The sequence below is a fragment of the Notothenia rossii genome, assembly GCF_949606895.1.
Source record: "Notothenia rossii genome assembly, chromosome: 8".
NCBI classification, from domain to species: Eukaryota; Metazoa; Chordata; class Actinopteri; order Perciformes; family Nototheniidae; genus Notothenia; species Notothenia rossii.
The window spans coordinates 47,042,909-47,064,504 of record NC_136906.1 but is presented as its reverse complement, the minus strand read 5'-3'; the positions used below and the strand labels follow the sequence as shown (position 1 = coordinate 47,064,504).

At 41.1% G+C, this 21,596-nt stretch overlaps 2 protein-coding genes and 1 long non-coding RNA gene across 9 annotated transcripts in view; 1 reads left to right on the top strand and 2 right to left on the bottom strand.

Annotated features, from left to right (window-relative positions):
* The window catches only part of amd1 (adenosylmethionine decarboxylase 1), a 21,297-nt gene extending 14,409 nt beyond the window's left edge, over nucleotides 1–6,888 (bottom strand). Inside the window, exon 1 of the mRNA XM_079646178.1 lies at nucleotides 6,556–6,888. Within this exon, the coding sequence (XP_079502304.1) occupies nucleotides 6,556–6,668 (113 nt within the window). The 5' untranslated portion in view covers nucleotides 6,669–6,888. The remainder of the gene's footprint in view (nucleotides 1–6,555) is intronic.
* A 6,445-nt stretch (nucleotides 6,889–13,333) lies between these two features.
* Nucleotides 13,334–15,839, bottom strand: LOC307015221. Of its 2 annotated transcripts, none has more exons than XR_013801448.1 (2): nucleotides 14,426–15,839; nucleotides 13,334–14,175 (listed from the first exon to the last, which is right to left on the bottom strand). It is a non-coding gene; the product is annotated as an uncharacterized lncRNA (long non-coding RNA). The 2 variants fall into 2 exon arrangements; XR_013801449.1 differs by having other exon boundaries at nucleotides 14,589–15,839.
* Nucleotides 15,840–15,981: 142 nt separating this feature from the next.
* LOC307015218 (zinc finger protein 862-like) lies at nucleotides 15,982–21,557 on the top strand. 6 transcript variants are annotated; one of them, XM_079643708.1, is made up of 13 exons: nucleotides 16,019–16,136; nucleotides 17,070–17,135; nucleotides 17,282–17,489; nucleotides 17,608–17,776; nucleotides 18,054–18,229; nucleotides 18,312–18,484; nucleotides 18,869–19,038; nucleotides 19,125–19,363; nucleotides 19,454–19,711; nucleotides 19,818–20,024; nucleotides 20,266–20,484; nucleotides 20,560–20,712; nucleotides 20,817–21,557. In XM_079643708.1, exons 3-13 carry the CDS (start codon nucleotides 17,487–17,489, stop codon nucleotides 20,994–20,996), a joined length of 1,947 nt encoding a protein of 648 aa, XP_079499834.1. In that variant the 5' UTR covers nucleotides 16,019–16,136; nucleotides 17,070–17,135; nucleotides 17,282–17,486; the 3' UTR covers nucleotides 20,997–21,557. The 6 variants fall into 6 exon arrangements, with proteins under 6 accessions (XP_079499837.1, XP_079499833.1, XP_079499836.1 ...); XM_079643706.1 differs by having other exon boundaries at nucleotides 17,593–17,776; XM_079643707.1 differs by lacking the exon at nucleotides 17,070–17,135 and having other exon boundaries at nucleotides 15,986–16,136; nucleotides 17,593–17,776.
* The last annotated feature ends 39 nt before the right edge of the window (nucleotides 21,558–21,596 follow it).

Sequence of the window (21,596 nt, the reverse complement as noted above, 5' to 3'; positions counted from 1 at the left end):
CGTCATAATTCCTAATATCGGACCGATAATTATCGGGCCGATAATTATCGTGCACCACTAATTATTATATTATATAGAGTCGTTATTCATTTGTTTTAAAGCTCAATAAATAACAAAGAAGACCTTTGACCGGCACTTTTATAATTTTGTCCGGAAGATTTCAACTTTAACACACGTTGACTGGCGAAAAACTCTGCCCGGTTCCCTCGGCCCCCACCGCAGAGAATAAACAGAAGGGCAACCATGACAACCATGCTTCTTCGCTGCTTTTGTGGAGGAAGTTACAGCGCCACGTCCAGGCTCCTGCATATTTACTGCAGCTTCTCCAGCGGTTGGAGCTAAACGGAGCTGTCTAATGTGGACAGACACTATCCGGTGAACATTGCGTGTGGACGGAAGCTTTTTTGCGATTGCGTTAATCCTATGCGTTTAGCCGTATGCGTCCTCGTGTCATCAAAGTCATTCAATTTGAAAACTCTTGAGACATTATTTGAGTACATTTGCATAACACTCAATGACAGAGTGCTCCAGCAGGTTCATACGTGTTTAGCCTCAGACTGGAACGGGCACCTCATGATGAGGAAAAGCACACAATTAGCAACCATTTACCTAAATATAAGAATGTGGCATTAGCATGGCATCATGTTTTTATTGTTGAGCCAAGTCATAGGAAAACGCAAATAAAACAACATTACAGAACCATGGGGTATCTGGTAACATGTTTACCAGTCACTCACAAAGTTACACCAACTTCAGTACAATGAAACCGAGTCGGAATGATCAGAATTCAAACCAATCAAGCATTTGACCTCTACTAGTCACAACGTGTTTACAAGCCTAAACCCTAGGGTAGTGAGTTCTTTGTAAATGATTACTTTTTTTTAATTAATTTTTTTAGCCCTGATCATTCATGGCAACTGGTGAGAATAACAAAACACAAGGCCTTTTATTCAGTGCGAAACCAGCGCTGTTGTATCATGTCGTCTTCATACTAGAGGGACAGCGTTACTGGAGACCTGGGTCAGCTCCCGTTTCAGTGTGAAATGTACACCACGTGCTATTTCTGGTCTCTCAGCACCAACACAGTTCCTCCAGCAAAGGACCACATTAAAACACTGGAAGACTTTCTGCAAACCAAAGATAGTAACACCTGGTTACCAAGTGGACAGATTCATGAAAGCTACTTTAGTTGAAAAATCCCCAAAAAGTAAAAGAAAACGGAGAGAGTAACAATGAAAATGCTCCATCACTAAAAACGCATTACAGGTGTGACAAGAGTATAAAATAGAATTCACCTCCCGTCTCGTAAGTTGGAGAAGTATTATTATCTTATTTAGGCACATTACATATTTACACAGCTAAACATATTAAGCAAAATTAATATCAGTTAGTTGAGATAGACAAATTAGTTTATTTTCTCAAATGCATTTTAGTGTCGGAAATGTGGCTCGTGAGGAATGGGCCCAATGTTTACTTTAGTGAATATAGTGTGAAGGAATCATAATCTGTGTTCACTCTTCACCCGTGATGGATTTAACCTGCCACTACCCCAGGGCTGGCAACCCTCATGCAACACATATCTCACACACTCACGCCACACATGCCTTTCCTCACGCTAAGTTTTCATCCAAAATAAATGTATATGAATATAAAAATAAAGTGAAGGAACAGCAAACCGAGCGGTCTACGAAATGAAATTTCCAGTTTGCGTCACCTGACAACCGCGGTCTGTAGCACTGTCGCCTAGCAACCTGGACAGCGACACCCTGTTGTTCATAATAATAATAATAATAATAATAATAATGATTTATATAGCGCTTTTCTAGACCCAAAGACGCTTAAATGTTCATGTTTTACAGGTGACAGGTGTGGGCTGATTTGATAGACTCTCCACCAGGGTTCGAGACGTTATGAAAATATGCCTGCACTGCGCCGGATTGCACCTTAACGCCGCTCCGAGCGAGAGAGCGCAGCGGTACCTGGCATTGTTGTTAGTATCTGGTTAGCTAGCTGCGCTAACGGATATAAGAAGCTGTTTCTACAACAAGGTGAAGGGAAAGTGCTCTCCTGTCAGACTGAGAGGCTCAGGTGAGCTAAAGGACTCTTGAGTGTTTAGATAGTTAACTGTAGTTTAAGGTTGCGGTCGGATAATCCAAAAATCAGCTCCGAACGTTTAACCCTATCGTCTATCCCTTGACCTCTGAGTGAAACGTCACGGGGTTAAGGGATAGTGGATAGGAGAATTCAAAAGGACTTAGGAGAAGAGACTGTAGTACTTTAGAGAATCCGACTGCACTTTCACTATCCAACGTGTTTATTATGCGCCAGCGGACTTCATAAATGTGCGTCTTCTGCTGTGGGGAAACTATGGAAACTACAGTTTTCTACACAGCGGACTACAACATGGATGTATAATAAGAACGAGGGACTACTGTAAACTCATCTAGAGACTCTGCACCGTGCTCTGATGCTGTTGCTTTATGAACGGGGACAACAGAGAAACATATTTTTCATGACCAAAGTTGGAATTGAAATAAAAAAGGAAAGTGAAACTTATGTTTGTCACCCTCTCCCTCCGGTCCACATTGATACAAATGATCCCAAAGATTGTATGAACTATGAAAAGATCTTAAAATAAATACAAATGTATTTATTATAAACGTTAGTCCTTAACATCTATCACTGTGTATATCACCATTCAAACATATTTTGAAAGTTTAACAAACCCCACACAGCTCAGTAAAGACTGAAATGTTGACTATTTGATAATTTCAGTAAAAACTAACGTTCATATTTCTCTTTTTGATTATAATACTGATGAACGTTCAAAACAAAGCTCTTTGGCAAGTTACCACATACGCTTTAAAATGCTTAATAAGCACCGTAACTTTCATAATGTCATTTCTTGGTCATAATCGGTTGTTTCCGTGAACGGCCGACTGTTGTGTGACGGCAAATGCTGTGGCTGCAAGGCATTCTGGGGCAGCATTTTGTCCTCTCCTTTCGTCAAGGGAGATCCAGTATCCTAAGCTAAAGGAGGTTATAAAGGAAGTTTGAAACCTCCTTTCCTATTATCTAGATAATTCGAACGGCACTTATCATGGCTGCTACTGAGGGACTTCTGGGTAATTTCACTCCGTTAGGAAGGTTCCTAAGCTAAATGGACTATTCGACTTCAGCCTAAGTTATCTCATTGGGTTTCAAACGGTTTGGTCACGATTTATGTAAACAATTATTTCCGAGGCACACCTTCATATGATCATTATAGTTATAAAACAATAAGAGAATAAATGAAAACAGTTAAGAAATACTATAAGACAGTAAAACAAGAATACAGTTTAAAAAGGAGAGTGATTTGTAAAATATCCATTAGGAAAAAGAAAATCTGTTTACAGTCCTGTTTCATATGGGTGTTGAGAGATGTATCCATAGATCTCTTTATTTTGCTCTCAAAGTGCACCGGATTGATGCATTTAACTTTAATATTTCAAAAAATATCTTCCCGGGGGAGCATGCTCCCGGAGTCCCCTAGAGGATGGTAGGTCCACTCCCCACTTGTAAAAAATAGCACTTTACCCCTGCTTACACCTATATGCCGCGAGCCGATTATCGAGCCTTCATTGTAACGAATGAGTACACGGGTACACTGTATGTGCGTATTCCACTGTAGCGCCTGGTACTTTAATGGGAAACCCTAAATGTTTGAGCACCCTCTGAAACGTCAAGTCACCCCACAGCACCCCCAAAAGAAAATCTCTGCCAATGGTTTATGGAAACAACCTCTAATTTATTAGAGTTAATCCCTCTCAAGTTACGTTTTTTTATTATTAATGTAAATAGTTTGTACATGTTCAAAACATTTGCAACACTGTACACCCCCACCCCCTCAAAAAGAAAAATCTCAATCCAAGCTGAACTCAAAGGTTGGCAGCCCTGCACTACCCTCCTAAAAAGGGGGGCAGTAAAGAAACCTGCGTGACACACATTTTTTGTGTCCACTCTAAACCATCTCTGGTGAAATAAAATAAAATCAGTAGATCAAGGTGTACTGACAAACACTTGGCTGCAGACTAGGGCTGCTCAATTAATCATATTTTAATTGCTATTACAATTTTGGCTTGCAGCGATTAAGAAAACAACGTAATGTTTTGGTTTTTCAGTTTAATCTTACTTAAAGGTGGGGTAAGTAATTTTGGAGAAACCAGCTTGAGAGGGTTAGAATTTGAAAATACACAGCCGGTAAAAAATCTGCCGCTTCCTTACAGAGCCCCTCCTCTAACACACACGAACATGACCAATGGGGGCATGAGATAAGTTTGTGCACAGATGGAAGGCTGAAAGGCAGGTAGGCCATCCAGTTATTTTAGCCGGCCAAAATGATTGGTCGTGCTTTTTACAGTACTACGGCTTCCACAAATGACATTTTTTTATGGATTTTTTGTCAAAGCACTTCAGATATTCATTGCTATCGGGATGTTAAGAGCATTCCATGGAATATAACAAAAAGTGTATCTCGAGCCGGTTTCTCAAACGTACTTACCCCACCTTTAAAGTTCAGGGTAATCAACTGTTAAAAACATACGGTTCAATTTTGTTCAATAAATGGATGTTTTCAAAGTAAATGGATAATCGTTTTTAATAATCGTGATATCAATTATTGATCCAAATAATCGAGATTATGATTTTTGCCATAATCAAGCAGCCCTACTGCAGACTGTCAAGGGGAGTGTGATAACATTAAATATCCTCAGGAGTAGTTGCTTGTCAATCAGTAGCAGCAGACTACGGTGCTGTATAGCCTGAGGAAGGGCAGCGGGGTAATGTGAGCGAGCTCCACATTTGTGAATCAGATGCCCTTGTGGACTTATTTGGACATTGGCTGACTTCCAGTGAGCCTGATCCACTGACAGTGTCCCACTGAGCCGTTAATCTGCCCCCTGGCTGTAAATAAATGCCAGTCCTCATTCACCCGACGGCCACACACACTTGTCTTAAACTGACCTCTGTGATCTGGTTAATGACTACAAAACACTCATAATTTGCAGACTGAGCCTTATAACAGGCTGTTCACTTAGCATTACTGTACTGCAAGAACAGGGAGTTTGAGGACGATGAAATCTACTTCAGAAAAATATATAATTTAGAGGAGATGTTTTGTAAACCAGGAAAAGAGGATGTGCTCAAGGTGATAGTTTCTTACCAGCTGTCATCATAAATGATTGTGTACACTGAATTCCCTCCTGTTGCTCTGCTCTCACACTGAACTACAACAGGCGTCCTGGACAAACTTCATTTACTTTAGCTTCTCAGTGTTAGAGACATAGTAACAAATGGAGGTCAAGATTTCGCATTATTTTCCCAGAGTTCCATCACTCAAACCCTTTCCATTGAATGCAAAGTGCCTCTAAGCAAATCACAGACGGGATACCCAGTAACCAATCAGACGAACTGGGAGGAGAGTGCCTACATGTCTGGAAACGTGACCGGAGCAGGGACAGCATGCAGTAAGTCTAAAAGCTGCCAAGCAGTGAGTGTTCTAAACCGTATCATACAAGCCCCAGTCCTGGGATCCAGACCCACTAGACCCTCTGCTGACTCAGGGTCCCGGTCAGCATAGTGTTGTACTTTGTGATGGGAGCAGTTTGGGATCCAGCTCACATTTAAATGATCTGTGGCCAAGTGCCCTGTCGTGGGCCAGTATCGCTGCACCGAGGACGCAGCACGCATTGAAGACAGCGACCACATGCTTGACATAGCCTACTCAAAGAGGGGGGGAGGGGGGGGGGTGTCATTGTTCAATGACGCAGAAAAAATTACCTCGCCATTTACAGAAAAACATACTCAAAATACAGTTAAATCGAAATCCGATGTGCTATATAAAATAAGTATCTAGTATATGCTAGCACTCTCGTAATCAAACGATGTCCCAACAACACTGAGGGGGCAATAATACACGTGCGTAATGACAGGGGGTAAAAAGCATCCAGCCTGCCTAATGTTGTTTAGCAAAGTACGCTGTTAAATAAAGCGTGTGTGAAAGCAGGGCCTCGTGACAAGAAGCAGTCTCAGGAGTGAGCAGCACACCGAGGCTGAGAACTAGCTAGAGAGAGCTAGCTGTTAGCTCTAAACGAGGTGCCAACTCTGCCAAGACGAACCTTAAAATATATACCAGTTAATCCGTCGCTTAATATAACACGCTCATCATCATGATATCGATTAATTGCAAATAAATGTGTCAATAATTCCTCGGTGAAGAATGAATGACTCAGCTTAGAAGTAGCTTTTAAAGGGGGAGGTGGCCATTTTCCAGTGACGGTGTTAGCTGTTCCCTGGTGCTATGCTCTGGTGTCTCAATATGGTTCTGTTCTTGTAAATTCAGCGAATTGAGGATTAACTAATGAGTACAGTTAAGTAACCACCTCGGGGAAACTAAATCTTATCAGGTTAAATAGGTTACATGTCAACAACGGACTGTGGGAGTGAAGCCAAGCATGTGGCCGGTGTCTCAGCCTACGCTTCAGCTGTATGCTGCCACTGCTACGGACTGACACAAACCTTGGGATGGTACGGAGGTCTCCGGTTCCTTTGCTCTCATCCTGCCGAGAGAACCACACTTCCAACAGCTTCTCAGTCCCCTCGAAGAAATGTGCACCGTTATCCTCCATCATGAAACAACCGACACCCAACAACAAATATTAAACTTCGGTTGTCACGTTTACAACTTGGTTAATCCTTCCTCGGTCCGTTATAATTTATTGAGGTACAGTCCTTTAAACAATCCAGGTGTTGATTTTCTTGAGTTACCGTCTTCCCTTTTTCAGAGAATACCGTTAGCGAGTGCTAGCTAATATCGCCGGCCATACTGTGTAAAGCACTGAATGGAGACGGCGCGGTGAATTTATCTGCCTGACACTCTGACGTCATTTTTGCAGTACTCCAATCAGATTTCCGTGCTCTGGTTTGTGTTAATATGATAGGTTTAGGTTCCAATCACTCATCGAAAAGAACAGGGGTTTCCTCACGTGACGTTATATTGTGTTTACAGCCTCCTCCGAGTGGCCATAGCCCTTCACAAATATAAGTAGAGTACAAATACATAATAGTAATCCATGATGAAGTAAATACATATATAATGTAGTGGTTTTATACGTGAAATATGTCTACACATTGAACATGAATGTGTTATAAAAATGTGTATGTAAAGCCGATTGCAGTTTGAAGAAAATAGGCCAATGTGCCTTTTATCAGAAAGATATACAACCATTGCATACGTTTTTAAGCAACCAAAAATAAATTATGTTAGACCCTGCTTTGATAATTCCCATGCATGACAATGAGGACAACACATACACTTATTAAATGAGGTGCCAATGGGTGTTAGCAATTTAGTGTCCATTTTTACAAAACAACATTTCAGATAATTTGGTTATATTTTCTATAAAATCTAATGTATTTGTTGTATTATCTTGATACAAGTTGGTATATGTGTTATTAAATGATTCCGTTAACAGTTCAGGGATCCTAAACGTATTTTGTATAAAGTATTTAGACTATAAGGTACTTTAAATGAGCAGCCCTGTTTGTACACCATGAAATCCGAACAGCATTTCATGAGTGAGTGGGCTCTGCAAAGAGCAACACACCGCAGCGAGAAACGCGATTTGTAGTTTCCTTTCCCCCCGTTTACGAGCTGGCAAACCACGGTGCCTGCTCTAAAGAACTACCGTTCCCAGGGATCCCTGCGCGCCAATTAGAAACGTCAACGAACCAGTGAACATAAAGCGGAGCAGACCAAAATCCCAAACAAGGAAATGGTGGGGGAATAAAATGACCAGATTATATAATGAATGCATTTAATAATTCATATTTTATTTTATTGTAAATTAAGACTATTTATGGGTTAAAATGGATTACGACTTCAAAACAAAGCTGGCGGCCGAGCGAGAGAGGGTAGAAGATCTGTTCGAATATGAAGGTTGCAAAGTGGATCGAGGCACCTACGGGCACGTTTATACACTACAGGCATCAAAAAATGCTTTCAACGCTTCGCCCATTCACTTGAATGGGGTGACGTAGAAGATTTTTAATCTTCGCCGAACTGCATTGTGGGGAGCATGGCATGGCTTTGCAAGCATCACGAGCATCTATCGGCATCAAAAGTTGAACAATGTTCAACTTTTGAGGCTCGATGCTTGGCATCAGCCAATCAAATTCCGTTTATGCAAATCCCGCCAGTGCAAGCTCAGCCAATCCAACCGCGTGCAAGCTGGGAGAGCCAGACCACAGTTCATTTCCTCATATTCCAAACGAGATATTACGGTAGCAAATCAGCCGGTTCTTTACGACCGGAACTATTTACCGGGATACAAACCGGAGGAACCAGGCATGGAGGGAGGTGGCAGAGACAGTGGGTGAAACTGATAGTTTTTTCGCCTGTTTGGAGAGTTTATATCCAGTTTACTTCGTTTTAACATTGCTATTGCTTTGTATGTCGGGGGCGGGAGATTCATGTGATTGGTTGCTCGCAAAAAATCGCCAAGCTTCAGACACGCCCAGCTTCAAGATTTTTTCATGCCTGTAGTGTAGATGGGCCGTAAGCGCAAAGACGGGTAAGATAAGATAAGATAAGATGGTGCTTTATTGATCCCAATTTGGGAAATGTTTTTTGTTGCAGCAGCATACAAGACAAGAAATAAACAAGAATAGAAATAAAATCAAATAGAAAATATACATGTTGAAATAGAAAATATACATGTAGATATTATATACAGTGTTGGGCAAGTTACTTCACAAATGTAATATATTACATATTACTTATTACTCTCTTTTGAAAGTAATAAGTTACATTACAATATTACTGTCTCTGAAATGTAATGAGTTACACTACTTTAGTTACTTTTTAGTTACTTTCACCAAAATAACCGCAAAAGAATAGCTAGGTATTTTAAATGCTAAAATGTAGTTTATTGCAGCTCATTAGGCATCCAGTGAAGGGCATTGAGGTATAGCATAACAACTGTGTTGGCCCTTAAGGCTACTAACAACTTGTATTACAGGGCTTAGTTGAATACTCGATTCTGATTGTAAATTCTTAACATGTGACACGTTGTTAATACAGCAGTACAGACCGCTGTCAAGGACTATAATGAAGGTTAACATATTGTAAATCAAGGCAAATATTATTTAAACCATGCTCATGGTTTGAAATGGCAAACATTGAAAGGCAAAAGTATTATTAAAACCATGTAGCCTACTACATCATCACCTTGGTCCCATCATGTACGCTGGGAAGAGAATATTTACTGTGCTTGAAAACTGGTATCACATCATCATGTGAGGTTGACTTTGTGACCTGGAGAACATTTCAGCCTCAACATCAGCTCGTTGATAATAAACTTGGGATATGAGATATTTTTGTAGCCATTCGTGGTGAAGGCATCTGTGCTATTGTATGCATTATTTTTGACCCAACATTTCTAAAGGCATGTCAGAATATGGTACTATTTTCACATGAATATTCTAGCCATTGTCTATTTTTATACCACAAGCTGCAAAATGACCGCCTTACCCCACTGTACATGCGGGTAGTTGTTTAGATATACCTGGCACCTGCGGGCCGCAGAGGGGCGGCGTAGTTTCGGGCGACGAAGACTGCTGCTCCGGGGCCGGCGAGTCAGGCGGGAGTAAGCTAGTGTCCACAACGGAGGGTAACGTGATGTCCGCATCTGACCTGTTGCTACTGTCTGCAGTAGATGCAGTGTTGCTGGCGTTTAGATGGTTGCTTTAACCATTTTCGTATAAATGATTATCCACAGATCAGATGTGTGTCACTGCTGTGGAACCACTTTGGAAATGATGCACGCGCAACGGAGCAGGTCACGCGCACCTGACACAATTTGTTGTTAGTATTTTTCGCTACGTTCTCTTTTTTGAATGGTTGCATAACGTTCAACTTCCCCGAAGATCTCGACGCGAAGCCTGAAGGGTAAACACCAGGTTTACTAATCTACCCGCACAATTTGTCCGGTGTCGGAATGTCTCGCTATGTTAGTACATTCTTAAAAAACAAAACACCATTTAATTTCGGGTTAAAATGTGTTGTAACTGCGTTACTGAGCATTGTAACGGGTAATATATTACCCACATTTCATTAGTAATGCGTTACATTACTTTGTTACAGCAAAAAATAATATATTACTGTAACTCCGTTACTTTTGTAACGCGTTACACCCAACACTGATTATATATACAAAGATATATATATATACACATAAATATATATATATATATACACATAAATATACATACATAAATATATGACATATGGAATATTAAATATTGAACAGATTATATATGTGTAAAATGTACAACATGGTCTTATTCCAAGATAAACTATGGAGCAGAGAGTTCTCTTCCAGCCAGAGGTGATTTATTGTACAGTGTTGCAGTTGGCAGGAATGTGTTCCTGTATCGGTCCTTGTGACAGCGGAGCTGCAGCAGTCTGTTGGAGAAGGAGCTCCGTCGACTGTCCAGCTGCAGGTGAATAGGATGGGTGGGTTTATCCATGATGGACAACAGCTGTTCAGTGTCCTCCTCTCAGCTTGAAAGGGGTCCAGCTTGATGCTGATGACAGACCCAGCTTTCCTGATCAGTTTATTGATCCTGCTGGTGTCACCAGCTCTTATGCTGCCCCCCCAGTAGACCGCAGCAAAGAAGCGTGCACTGGCCACAACAGACCGGGAGAAGATCTCCAGCATCTTGCTGCACACGTGGAAGGATGTCAGCTTCCTCAGAAAAAAGAGTCTGCTCATCCCCTTCTTGTACACAGCGTCAGTGTTGATCCTCTAGTTCAGCCCATTGTCTAAGTGCACTCCCAGGTACTTGTCTTCTTCGCGGTGTTGATGGAGACAGCAGCCTGCTTCATGCACAATATTTAAACGCCCTGCTATCGTCGTTCATCGCGATAGTGACATTCAGCTTTCTGTCGTGCTTCCCATACAAAAACTGCACAGCCAAACTTTATCTCACTCCCACAGTCGAATGTCGTCTGTTCCGTATTCTATTTTATTTCTTACAATGTTACTGTCAAGCATGTGACAGTGCCCATGTGATTGTGAACATACAACAACAGGAAGCTGACAAACATGCTCTCACGTGTCTGCAGAGTCTCTATTTGTTGCTTCTGGACAGAGGTCGGACAAGTACTCAAATCTTGTACTTGAGTAAAAGTAGATGTACTCAGATCTTGTACATGACATGAGTAAAGTAAAAGTACCAGAGTGTAGGAATACTCTGTTAAAAGTCAGAAGTCCTGCATTTACTATGTTACTCAATTAAAAGTACAAAAGTAATACCATTATAATGTACTTAAAGTATCAAAAGTAAACGTAGTCATTGTGCTAATTGGTCCGTTTCAGAATAATATATATGATATGTTTTATAATGATTGATCATGAAAGTGTTCTCAAAGCTGGTAAAGGTGCAGCTAGTTTGAATGACTTTGTATACTAAAGGGTAGCTTGTGGAATTACTCCAGGTGGAACTACATTCCTGTAAATGTATTGTAATTGGAGTAAAAGTGCATGATTAACCTCTGAATTGTAGTGGAGTAGAAATAAAAAGTAGGAAAAAAATAGTTTTCTTTTTTTTTTTTGCAGAATGACAGCGTATAATGATATTGACAGCGCGCCTGCAGCAGATAGACTTCTACTGCAGGAGTAGTCCATAACAGGACTTCAGAAGGATTATGGCAGGGGTGTCCAAACTCTTTCACTGAGGGCCACTTACGGAAAAACATACGAAGGGCTGGGCCCCTCACTAGAGGTGAGGTATATTGCCTCATAAGTTCAGTTATAAGTTATCAAAATCAATCAAATGTAAGTAAAGTATTCCTGATACTTAAATATGCTCCCCTCCTGTGTTCGGGTCAAATCTAACCGATTTACTACTTTCATCAATCATAACTTTTTAGTTTTACATTCGATTGCATTAAGGCTTTATGATATCCTTCACAGTAGACATTTGAACATATCAAAATTGCTGATCACCACTTTCATTGAATTTTGGATGATTTAGGCCCCGGCCCCACGAGGACGAAAACGATCGTTTGCGTTACTGTTTAGTGTCATATAGACCGTTCGGCCACACAAGGACGACCGAATATGAAAGTAAACAACTTCGGAAACGATAACGGGTCCCAAGGTGGATAGAACGGCATACGCAACGCTCTGGGGGGTCCAACGGCTCCGTGTGTACACCCTATACGATCATTTTCTGATAATGATGAGGCAATAGCCCCGCCTCTCCCCACCTCTGCTGCTCACCCCCGCATTAAAGTAAACTGCACACTGAATTCAGATTATTTATCTTTCTCTCGATATGGACATAAACGCGAGTGAAGTCTAATCTGACAGGACGGAGACACGCAGCTCTGCTCACCTGCAGCTCCTCCCGCTGTGATGCAGCGGTGAACGGAGCAAAACACACACTTCAAGTCAGATCATCACCCTTAGCTATTTTAATTACCTCTCAAACTAGTTATAAATATGTTTATTTTTACTGTCGGGTCACTCATTACTGGATCAGCTTCTGCATGAGACAGGCACTGACGCTGTCAGAAGAGAGGGAGGAAAAAGAGAAGCTCCATGTATTTTATTATTATATTATATAGAGTCGCTATTCATTTGTTTTAAAGCTCAATAAATAGCAAAGAAGACCTTTGACTGGCACTTTTATAATTTTTTCCGGAAGATTAAACCTTTAATACACGTTGACTGGCAAAAAAACTCCCCATAAGAAATTTTACCATAGTGTACCATAGTACATACCATGGTACAACCATGGTACACCATGGTACTACCATGGTACTACCATGGTACCTCAGATGTTACCATAGTGTACCATAGTACGTACCATGGCATACCATGGTACCTCAGATGTTACCATGATGCATACCATGGTATAACCCTTGTACATCCCGTTGTACCACAGCTGTTACCGTGGTACGTATCATGGTACCTCCAATACTATAGTACATGCCGCGTTACCTCAGATAACTGGTACTCCATAGAGTATTAAAATGGTACTACAGACATTACCATGGTATGTATCATGATAATCACTCAAGTCCCATTGTATGCATTTTTTTTTTTTTTTTATGTGAATTAAAGTCTTATACCTTGTTTAGTATTTTTCATTGCTGGTTTTAGTTGGTTTCCCTTTAGGTAACGTATATGTTCATCTTCTTTTTCAACACATCTTTACACAAAATAGCCAAAGAATTACACTTTAGATAAAGATGTTCTCAATGTTGTTATTGAATGAGACAACTGAGTTCATACAGCGCTTCAATGTGGCGTTTTACTCACATATTTAGAAATATCCATATAGATTTACCCAGTCACAGACACAAATGCATTACAAAATACAGTTAATGATCAAACAGTGAGTTATAAAAAAACAATAATAGCATAAATAAAAACACATTTAAATCATCATATATGTGCAGACAAATTGAGTCTCAACAGTTTGTGCTAGCCCTCAACATTTGACTTCATCACATATAGCTTACCCCCATGTTCAATTGCAATACATTTAGCTATGATGTCCTCACATGTCAATACACACAATTCATTGGAGATCTTTACTTTTACAAGAAATTTTGCAACACCAGTTTGTCTTTCTGGAACAAAGTGGACCTGCACAAATTATACCATTTCATAGTTTGGATCTTCCCCTCCGTCCTCTGATGACCCTCCAGACTGAGAGACAGCAAAAGGCTATGAGATAAGACGGATCTTTATTGATGCCCATCGGGAACAGGTGTTAACATGCAGCAACAAAATATATTTAAATGGGAAGGTAACATTGTGGGTGAAAGTCATATGTGCATACAGTGAAAATAATGTTAACTATAAGTTATAAAATAACTCCTGATACATTTTGTTAAATATTTGTAACCCAACTTATTTTGTGTTGGATAAATCTGTATTCTTATCATCATAGAAAACTGTGTTGTCTCTTACTGCTACCTGTAATGTAGCAAAGGTCATGGATTTTAACAGAATACATTTTTTTTTTAATAGGTAAAACAATCACTGCATGTTTATGTTGTACCATTTCATGTTGTTGATCTGTTCCTTCGTCGTCTGCAGCCATCTCTACCTCATCGTCACTCTGAGAGACAGAAAAGTTGAAATCAAATGAATTCAATAAAAAAAGAGGGGCTATTCCTGAGACAGGAATCATAAAAAGAGCATTCAAACAGGATACAAAGACAGTACATGACGGACGAACGATGACCTTGTGGCAATGCACAGTGGCAATGCATTACAAAAAAATCAGTGACCAAGTAGCAGAGTCATAGTTAAGTCCACCAGTGAGTCCAATTTCTTAAGTCTGTGGATCAGTCAATGCAAAAAACTACCATTTCATGATGTGGATCCTCCCCTTTGTCATCTGATGTCCCGCCAGAATGGTAATCAGCCTGAGTTAAAGCAAAAGGCTACACAATAACTATCCTGATAATATGATTTTAATGAATCTAACACAACCTCATCGTCACTGTAATACATTATACTCTCACCCACCATTCGATCTTCATTTGAAGCTTCATCACTGGATGAGTCAGTCTGTAAATTGATAAAATCACACAGCTGTTACACAGACATTTATACACACATTGATTGTGGGCATTTTAATTTGGCATCTCAGCAAAAAGCTAGGGTTGGTTTATACTGTATATGTCTCAGCTTTTTTAGAGTCAATATTGATTTTATATGTTTTATAACGTAATTTACATATTGCCCTACTGCTATCCAAATAGGAATAATAACAGTATACACGAAGTGAATCTATACATGTACATCTAAAAAACGTTTCAAAATGTTGTAGTATACTCTGCTATAATTCGTTGAATACAGTAATGTGAGACAAAAACCACCAAATGAAATACGTCTTATATTGGCAGTTCATCCCGTTCGTCCAATATGAAGAGGAAACCCGTCCTTACCTGTCACAAGTTGTGCCTCCATACGGGTCCTCCGGTACCGTTTTGTAGTCCTGGGAATATCTACCTAAATCTGACAAATATCTTTTGTACATTCTCAGGTTGTCTCTCTTTTTGTGAATGAGAACCAAAATTAAAGAACTTTTTCCAGGCACGGATTATTCTGCCGCTGAGGGTAGCTGGTGAGTGGTGACGTGCGCGTGCCCAACTTTCCCGCTTCTCTAGCGTTGCTAGGATACAGACCGCAGTGCCAACTGTAATCTCCGGATTGTAATCACTTTGTTGCCAGTACTTAGAGCAGGGGTCGGCAACCCGCGGCCCACGGGCCGCATGGGGCCCTTTAAGCCCTCTGCTCTGGCTCCCTTGAGCTTAGACAAAAATAAGAAGGAAATAAAATACAAGTATTTGTAGGACTATTTATATTTTGTTGCACGGTTGAAAATGTTTCGTATCTTGTATTTTGAGGTGATACTGTGACACATAAATAAAAAACAAAACGGTTTTAATTAGGTCAACTAAAATATGCATCAGATCCTGCTACGGTCCCGCGCGAGCGCCTTTTCTTGGAGGCGCTCGCGCGGGGACCCCCGGCTCGATGAGCGAACTATGGATAAATCAAAGAAAAGTACCGGAGGAACACAGGATTTAATTCTGTGTGGACAGAGTTATATGCTTTCACAGCAAACGATGCTGGTTTACCGGTATGTTTGATATGTAGAGAGAAGTTGTCAACGGTGCTGCAGCCTTTACTTATCGAGGAACAACAAGGGAGAGGAAGACAGCTGACAATCTTCAGTCATAATTCAATGGGGTATGTAATTTATTTCAGAAAACACTTTTTGTTATATTCCATGGAATGCCAATGTCAGCTGCGCCGCTGCTGAAATATGCGCGCCGCTGCTAGGGGGCAGCAGATAAAATAAATTAAAAAAAAAAAATTTTTATTAAAATAATTATAAGTGCTAGGCCCCTAGCGCTCGCGGCAACTTCGAGCCACCGATACGCGGGAAAGCTGTCATTTTCAGAGCTGAAGGAAAACTGCCTGACAAGACAGACAACAGCAAGTTGAAGCAGACATAACTTTATTTGGACACAATCACCTCAAGAAGAAGGTCATAACGCCATAAATGTAAGTTATTATAATTTAAAATGTTGTTACATTTAGATTAAGTAAATTAATACTTTGATAAAAGCCTACAGTTAAGAATGAATTACATCTAGCTAACTTAGCTAGTTTGTAAGGGATAATGTGCAGCGACGCGGTCATTATGGGGAAAAGAATACCCGACAGGCTGATCAGGAGCCCGACGCGAAGCGGAGGGATCTAGATCTGCATGAAGGGTGTTCTTTTCCCCATAATGACCAAGTCGCTACACATTATCCCGCTTATTACATGGCCACATTCTCAACAAAGTAACGATATGACTCCCAATATTAATTGAAATGCTTTTATAGATTTAGAAAATGTTTTTATTGATTTAAAAAATAGTACGCTATTATTTATTTAAAATGACATGCATCCGCTAAGAAAAATAGTCCTTTGTTACTGTTTGAACTAACGTAGCAACGGCAGGAACTGCTTCGATAGCGTTTTTGAGGAGCTTTCTGATTACAGATTTGAAAACATCGCTGCTTGCTTTAAAAGTAGCACAATTCATTATGTCAAAGCTTGGAAAGTATCTAGATATCCCTGCCCTAATGCCAAAGTAACTGGCAACTGAATATGTGTCGCCGTTTGATGTCTATGTCTGGACCGTTGCGTAAAAAGGAGGGTTTCTGCCCCGTTAATTCTCCGCTGTTTTTCTTGTCCCAGTTTGAAAAGCAAACTGCATGCAGTTTGCTTTTCGGCCATACTGTATACAGTTAAATCGACCGAAGTTCTTTGTAAGCGTCCTTAACAACGGTCAATAAGTCCTTGACAGCGGTCTGTCTGTTCTGGATTAACAACGTGTCACATGTTCTGAATTGACCAATCAGAATAGAGTATTCAACTAAGCCATGTAATAAAGCTAGTTAACACCCAGTGTAATAGATTGTTCATCACATCTTATGTTATTTTCAGATGAGTTTAAAAGGCTGGCTTGTCAGCAAACGAAAGAGAAGTGATGATCGTGGTGATGAGGAGGAGGTTAGTTGGGTGAAGTTAGGGAGGTGGGTCTCTGTTGTCTGGCAGCAATGTTTTGAAAGGGGAGAAAATGGATACACACTTTTTGGGAAATCGTTTTTAAGTAGTTGTTTAAATTTACAATTGTATTGACTGATATCTCGTACTAGACAGGACATGCGATGAGAGTAGGCCAGAGCAGAGGAGGTGAAGGAGCAGGTCAGGATAGAAGAGAGGAGCAAGGTGCAGCTGCTGCTGCTGTCAGAGGGTCAGAGGTAGGAGGATCAGAAAGAGCAAGGCACCGGCAATCAGGATTTGATCCAGGGTGGATGGAGGACCCGAGGTTCAAACCTTGGCTGTACAACATAGCTAACCATGGTGAGAATCTAACATATGGAGCAGTTAGGGGCTTGATCTCTCAGATGTTTTAACGATCATACAGTAGCCAAAACCTCTTAAAGAAAATAAATATATATCAAAGATCTTGTCCCGACAGGAATGTTCTGCCGCTTGTGCCGCCAACACAAGCAAGCACCGAAGCGGGGGGTGTCTACACGGCCATTTATTGAGGTTGGGTGCATGCTTTTCCGAAGCGACTACCTTGATAAGCATGCTGCCACTCGGCACCATCAAGAGTGTGAAGGCACACGCCGCACTGATTCAAGGTAAAATTCACTAATACTGTAGGCCTACTGTATCTTATTTTTAGCTTATTATTCACAAAACTCTCTGGTTTAGTTTATTTTTTTCAGTTTATTTATTTTAAAGAAAAGAATGCACATTAATCAACATATCAGGTTTTACATCAATGTAAATGTGACAGATTTAGCTAGTAGACCTAAGCTAGTTTTCATCTGCAGTCCCTCAGCAGGTCAACATAGTACAAACAACACAGTAGGCTATAATACATTACAATTTTTATTTTTGTTTACCTTTCAACAGGGTCCTCAGTGCTGGTCGCCTTTGACCCAGTTATCACCCTTGAACACGAAGCGGTGATTGGTGGTTTTAAGTGCCTCTACCACCTCACGAAAAAAGAACATGCTCACCATACGAACTATGCTGACCTTTTGGAGCTCGCAGAACTACTTGGCTGCCAGTATTTTGAGAAGTTAAAGGTAAGTTAATGCTTTCTTTAATCAACTTCATCACAAAAAAAGTGTGCAATATTTAATCTTAAGTGCATTTGTTTTCTTTAAGATCGGGAGGACCAACTACACATCTCACCGAATCATCGATGAGATGTTAGAAATCCTGGGCACTGTCGTTGAAGAGCCTATCTTGGCAAACATCAGTGCTTCTGTGGCAATTGGGCTTGAGGTGGACGAGACCACAGATGTGTCTGTGAAGAAGCAGCTCGATGTTCACGTTAGGTATAATTTTATTCCAAGAATGACAACAATTAAGACTTAAAATAATTTTGATTGACGTGTCTTTATTATGTTTAATATAGTCTTGCATAGCCAGACCTATCTCCACACTTCGTTTACACTGTGCCAGCGCTGAAGAAAAGTCTGGCTGGACTCATTACCACTCGGGGACAGGGGGGCTCCGGGGGAAACGCTCTATTTCTTTAAACCAATCACAGTTGGTTGGCGGTTGCTAGCTTGTTGTTCTTTCACGTAGTCTGGATTGAATCTGATCGGGGCAACAACATATTCCACCGCCACTGATTGGGTAGTAATAATAAACAAATAAGGCTTATCCCAAAGACCTACATCTGTTGAGTCAGTCTGACTGTTTAATATGTTCATCAGATACATGGACAAAAATGGGCTGCTTTACAGCCAATTTCTGGACCTGGTGACAGTCAGCGATGGCAGAGCTGACACCATAGTCAAGGCAATAAGAACGATCCTTACAAAAAAGAACATTCCCACCCAGAGGATTTATGGCCTGGGGACAGATGGAGCAGCTGTTATGACTGGTATGAACTACCAACAAAAACAAGGTTGATATTCACTGCAGCTTAAAAACTAAAACATGACATAAAACATGTTTGTCCTGAAACAGGGAGAGTGAATGGAGTGGCCAAGCAGCTACAGGACACCTTCCCATGGATGGTGTCGGTTGCATGTGCCGCACACCGCCTCGCCCTGTGCTGCAAGGACGCCTCATCAGGAGTGGCTTACATGAACTCTTTCAGGGACCTTCTACAGCAGCTACACCTGTACTTCAGGAACAGTGCGAATCGCACAGCTGTACTCCAGGCTGCAGCAGAGTGCTTGGGCCTGGATAACTTGAAAGTGAAGGTAATTTAAAAGGGAAAAAACATCTTCCATATTTGGAGGCACCTGATATGACTTAATATGCTTTCATCTTGTGGCTCTAAATATTTTTAGGAAGTGAAGGACACACGCTGGCTTTCGCAAGCCATGGCTGTTTCCAACCTACAGCGGAACCTGACCGCTGTCCTGGCAGCCTTGGCTGAGGAGACGGAGCATAAGAAATGCCCAACAGCCAAGGGGTTGTATGGCTTTCTGGCCACCTACCGCTTTGTGGCATCGGTCTACCTGCAAGCAGATGTGCTGCCACATATCAGCAGGCTGTCAAGGCTGTTCCAGAAGGAAAATGTCAACTTCCTTGCTCTGGAAGTGCAGGTATACTTTCCAATGTTTTATTTTTGACACCACTGTCCATACACTGCTCATACTAACCAGATATCTGCTGCTGCTGCATTTACACCTACTCTGTCTTTGTTATTAGGTCCCTGTGACAATGGCCTGCCTCAGAGCAATTAAAGATGCTGGAGACCATCAGCCACCAGGGTCTTTCCTTTCAAAGCTCCACGCAGACCTGGACAACCCTGCGGGACTTGGGGCTTACAGTATTGTCCATGAGGAGGAGAGGAACAAGAGGGGGACAAGAAAGGGACTGACCAGGGAAGAGCTCTGGGCCCGGTTCAGGAGCCAGGTATGTTTGTTTTGGATTTAGCATTTAGCAGACGCTTCTACTCACCAGAACTCACAAGTGTATCTCCTTTCTAAACAAGCGACTAAGAGCATAATCTAGAGCTAAAGTCAAAGTGCAATCGTAGCAAACAATAATACAAAAGGTGCTTAAGAGGGAGGATCCTGTTAATACTAGATGCCTATTAAGTGGTTTGAATATGGACACAAGTTTCAGTTTAATAATCTGTTGCTGTTATGGTTAGGTGATGGATCCATATTTCGATGGCCTGCTGGAGAGCCTGGAGAGGAGGTTCCAGAATCTGGACCTTTTAGGGGCCTTCCATGCGCTGAGCCCTCAGGCAGCAACTGGAGATGAGGCCAATGTGCAGCTCCTTGCCGGCAAATTTCTACAGGCTGACTGTAATGAGGTGCTGCAGGAATGGTCCTCTTTTAAACAGCAGCTGATAGTTGGGCCATTCAAGGTATCATAATGAATTACAGTAACATTCCTTTTCAGGAGTTCTATAGCCTGGATTGATGTTCATGTTGTGTTTCAGGACTTGGATCAGCAGCAGGTGATGCAGGAACTGGCATCAGAGGTGGGTGAATGGGGGCTGCTTTACCCATCTCTGAGCAAGCTGGCTGCCATTGGCCTGACCATCCCAGTTTCCAGTGTAAACTGTGAGAGGGATTTCTCAACATTGAACCGGGTAGGATACTTGAACAAGTGATATCATTATTTGACTTTATTCAAATCTCAACCCCATGGGCTCCACATCCACTCGTCTGTTGATTATTATGTTTGTATTTACAGGTGAAGACTGACTTGAGAAATCGCTTGCAGGGGGAACACCTTGCCACCTGTATGCGATTGAGCATCAATGGCCCCCCAACCAGAGACTTTCCCTTTAGGAGAGCCTTAGAGCTATTCTTTAAGACCCCCAGAAAAATAAAGTGCTCTCAGGCAGGATGCCAACTGTGCCATCATCACTAAATGGAGTGAGTCATTTTATGTATAGAGCATAAAAAAAACATCATTTTATGTATAGAGTATAAAGAAAACATATATGGATCAAGAAACAAGGCAGGACAAATGATATATGAGAGAAAAACTAAGGAAGTAAACCCCTTGGCAGAACCCAAGATATTCAAGTCACTGGGGCAGTGGAACGAAGTGGAGACATTTGGTACATTCATTACTAGGTGCCATGCTCTTTTGACACCTGATATTAAACTAAAAAATTGCCTGATGAAAGTGATGTAAATGAACAACAAAAATAAAATAAGTTACATATGTGTTATTGGCTATGGTAGTTTATTGGTATGTTCAATTATTTGATTATTAAAATGTAAAACGATCTTTTTCATATGGGTGTTTAGAGTTAGATCTAGTCTCTAGTCATTGTGTGCTCAAAGTGCACCAGATTGAAGCATTTTATATTAAAATGTAAAAACAAATCTTCCCGGGGGGGCATACCCCCGGACCCCCCTAGAGGATGTGATGTCCAACCACCAATTATGTTCATACAATACTGAATACATTTGAAGCCTTTAATGATGTATGTGTCTTTCTTGTGCTGGCAGACAAATAGAA